Source organism: Limulus polyphemus, unplaced genomic scaffold (assembly GCF_000517525.1).
Source record: "Limulus polyphemus unplaced genomic scaffold, Limulus_polyphemus-2.1.2 Scaffold185, whole genome shotgun sequence".
Taxonomy (NCBI): Eukaryota; Metazoa; Arthropoda; class Merostomata; order Xiphosura; family Limulidae; genus Limulus; species Limulus polyphemus.
Genome location: NW_013665795.1, coordinates 489,401 through 493,847, shown reverse-complemented (window position 1 = coordinate 493,847; position 4,447 = coordinate 489,401). Strand labels below are relative to the sequence as shown.

General features: G+C 30.6%; 1 protein-coding gene across 2 annotated transcripts in view; it reads right to left on the bottom strand.

Annotated features, from left to right (window-relative positions):
* Nucleotides 1–2,793: 2,793 nt before the first annotated feature.
* The window catches only part of LOC106478155 (graves disease carrier protein-like), a 36,459-nt gene continuing 34,805 nt past the window's right edge, over nt 2,794–4,447 (bottom strand). For both annotated transcript variants that reach the window (XM_022381685.1, XM_013938676.2), the window contains one exon: nt 2,794–3,153. In XM_022381685.1, the coding sequence (XP_022237393.1) occupies nt 2,979–3,153 (175 nt within the window). In that variant the 3' untranslated portion in view covers nt 2,794–2,978. The remainder of the gene's footprint in view (nt 3,154–4,447) is intronic.

Genomic DNA, 4,447 nt, shown 5'->3' with positions numbered 1-4,447 from the left:
AGATATAATCAAACCCTCACATACAGTCCTAGAAAAATTTGTGGTCTTGTTGTGAGGAGGGTACTTTTATTTAAAATTGTGTTCTGTGATAAAGAAATGGTTGTTGCACATGTTTTTCCAATTGTCTGAATCTTGAATACCCAAAGCGTAACATTCTTAATGGATTTTTGTTTGTGGTGCCACATATCATTTTGGACACATACATATATACATGCTACATCTATTATAGTAAGACAGAAGATTTAAGAAGTGTTCATGCTTAGAAACAGACAGAGCCAAGTATGACTGGAAAAAATGGGACTAGTAGGTTTCTTAAAAGATCATAACATTGAAACACCAGTTTTACACTGACTGCAATAACCACCAGGAAGTTCTTTGCAGTAAATTTCTTACATTTAATGAAGTTACGAAAGAAATCACAAAAAATTATAAACTTAATCAGAGGCAGCAATCATGCCCAGAGCCATAGGAAATATATCTACATTTTTGAACAATCATATACTGACTATGGAGATATTTCATTCGTTGGTTTAGTGCTGGTAAAACCTTTCAGCAATTTTAAAATTGCTGAATTCACTCACTTGTCCGATACTATGAATGAATATCAGACAGATTTTCAAATAAGATTCTCTGATTTTGTGAAAATTAAACCAGTATTCAATCGCTCTTTTTTTTAAATCCACTGTAAGTGAAAATACAAAAACAAGAAAAACCAATATCAAATGGAGTTACGTGAACTGCAGAATGATATGTACATTTCTACTAAGCACGATCTTAATGGAGAAGATTTCTGGAAGCTTATCACCCCAGACCAATTTCCAAACCTTCATAATTTTGCTTTGGATATATATTTGATGTTTGGTAGTATCTATGTATGTGAGTTCACTTTCTCTGCTTTGAATGAAACCATTAAAATTCCTGCAAAGAAATAGGTTTTCTGATGAAACTCTTACATCAGTACTACGACTAGCCACAACGCAGACTGAAGTTGATACTTAAAACTTATTTCAGAGAGAGCTGTTATTTCAATATTGTAACTTTATTATAGTTTTTCAGAATAAATTTTGTAATAGTCTTAAATTTAAAAATTTTTCAGTCCCCATGTTTCTACTATTTTTACAGTATCTTATTGTTCGGCCCATGCCTTCAGAATAAATGTAAATATTGACATTTCAAAATGTCTTCCTCTACACTTAAGCTGCATAAGTAGATTGTATATTCACCAATATATTTCTACACATTTCTCTAATAGGCAGTTGCTGCACATCTCACAGTTAATTCAATACTAATTCTTTTTTCATTTTTGTGTTACATTAGTGAACACTATATAAGCAAAGTTGTTTGTAAGCAAGGTATTTAAGTATGGGAAAAGTTAACTTTTGGACCACTCCAAGGAAAGTTTCACAGAATGAATTATTCTTATGAAAAAATAATTGTATTTTAATAATTTAAACATCAATTTTTGATCCCCATACTTTTGGCAGTAATGACCTTAATTAAACTATGATGTAATTCAAGCATGATATTTCAAGAAATCCAATATGGCATAAAATAACTTGCCAGAAACAAAGAAAATGTTTACAGAATTGAAGCCAGTAGAATAAAGCAATGTAGTGAATTGTATTATAAGATCGATAGACAAGTATATATTATATAGTTAACAACTTAAGAAACAAGTCTGCTCCTACAGTAACAAAACAAAGTACTATTGTTGCCATGTGCAAAAATCACATACAGCATCAAATTGGGTACTGACTATCAAAACTCGCACCTCATCACACTTACTGTAACAACTGTTGATTATAACTTCTCATAGCAAATGCTTCAGGTCTGATTGTGCTTATTAAAATTATGTTAAGGACATGAGGTTATAATTATTAAAATAATATGTAATAGTGTGAATTTGATAATTTGGAAGTATACCAGCTTCAGGTACTTGATTTTTAAATGCTACACATTTTTATTCTAAAGTATTTTACTATGTAAGAAAACTGTTTATAAAATACACAAGTTTATTACATTATGTAAAAATGATGTTTCTATAACATTTAACTAAGTTCAACTTGCAGTAATGGTATTATTAGAAATACAGAAAAAGAGAACTGCCTTATTCTGTTTTAAGTTTGTATAAACTTATTTTCATACAATAAGACTGATGTCGTTTCACCCTCTGTATGCTTTATGTGTGTATTTATATTTAGATCTGATTGTAACTCAAAACTGTAATCTTACTCATTCAATACTAGATATAAATAAACTTAAAATTATGTCTACAGGTATTAAGCATTCCACAACCATTGACAAACATTTACAATAAAAGTTAATGGTTTAAGCATTGTGGAACCTAATATACTCAATATTTTATAAAGTTCTTACACCTAATTTCAAGTAAATAGGACATGTTACATATGCTGATTATCACGATTACAATAACTATAAAAAAGGTGCTTAAGGTTTTACAATTAACTCATTGTAAAATGGGGATTTTCTTCATTATTTTGTAAAACCTAACAACTTGTAACTGAAGTATAACAAAATGAAACTATTACGACTTCAATAATGATAAAAAATGACTTGTGTAACATGATAATCCAAGCTTAAAAGTATTATTTGCAGAAAAAAGATGGGAATGTCTATAGACAATGACTTTTATTATATTTCTTGAGTCTATTAATTTACTTAGAATTGAACTTTTAATATTTAATCTGAATGTAAAGAACAAACAAATTATCACATACTCTAAGTTACAGTGATTGTCTATCAATACACAAAATAAAAAACTTAAAAACTGGGTAATGCACAATATCCTTTAATAATGCTTTTTTAAATACTAAGCAGTATGAAATGTAACTTAAATAAAAGTCTCAAGTGGTTGGTTACATACGAGGACATCAAATTTATCAAGTGGTAAAGATTACTTTCTGAAAGACATTTTGCAAACAATAAAAGCTAAACCTTCACTAAGATGTTACTTCTGGTCAAGAATCAAGTCCTGTATCCAATCCTAAGTACTGTTTCATCAGTTCATATGTAGAAAATGAAACAGCTACCATAGGTACAGCACGTAGGTAGTTGATACTCATTCCACGATAAAGTCCTTTCATGATACCATCTTCTTTGAATATAAGAAATAGAGTTGAGAACCAACTTTTACTGCAAAGAGAGTAAAATAATCATACAAATATGTTACTAAAAACAATAATAGGATTAAAAAATGTTTCAGGAAAAGTTTGTAAATCATTGTTGGTTCTTTATTACTAGTTATAAAATTTCATGTTTCTTTTTTTTTTCTGATTTCATGTGATCATTCACATTTCAAAAAAGGTGTGAAGAATTAGTAAATGAATATTTTTAAGTCCCATGCACATTTGTAAATTAATACTCTTTACCATTCTTCACATTTATAAAAATAATAACTGAATTTTGATAAGTATTTTGGCTACATTTTTGTGACTCTTTTTGTTAACTCCTACTGACCAACGTATTTGAAAAGTATTCATTAATTTTTAAAAAGACATCAAAATGAATGTGCACAGGGTTAGTCCAACAGACCAATACCGTGATGGAAAAAAAATACCACTATCATTTTTAATTTACTATGGGTATCTCAATGAAATGTGACAAGCTTTTAGTAAAATATACGAGTCTGTTGTACACAAAAAAATCAGAAGTGATACAAAAGTATTTTTTGATAAATTGTTTAGACAGAGTATTCATGATGAAACTTTGTATTAGGTCGTCAAGAAATTAATGTTGCTTTTTTTAGATGAAAAAACCCAAACAACTTATATGTCAAAACATTTATTAAATGAAATAGTCTCCATTCTTATCAATGATGCTTTTCCATCTTACAATAAGGTTGTTAATACCCTAATTAAAAAAATCACTTGGCTTTGAAGGAAAAAACATGTTGATGTCATCTTTAACACCTTCCACATTTGCATACATTTTCCCATTAAGATGGTGTTGCAGCAAACGAAAAATCTGATGGTGCCATATCTGGAGAATATGGTGGGTGGGGGGAAAATTCCCAACCCAACTCCATAATCTTGTGTTGTGTCAAACGTGCCACATGTGGACGTGCATTGTCGTGGAGAAGAACAACACCTTTCCGATTAACGAATGAAGGGCTTGATTTAAACGTTCCAGTTGCTGAATACAGATCTCTGCATTGACAGTTCGCTGTGGATTGAGGAGTTCGAAATGGATTACTCCTTTGATGTTCCACCAAATGCAAATCATCACTTTCTGCAGATGGAGTCCAAGTTCTGGGGTCGGAAGTGGTTTTTGTCTAGGACTGAGCCATTGCTTTTTGGCATTTAATGTTTGCATAGAGAATCCATTTTTCATCACCGGTGACAATTCTTTCCAAAAATGGTTCACTGGCTAGAAGAGACGGAGCAACATTCACATGTTGGAAATGATGATCATCGGGGAGTTCGTGAGG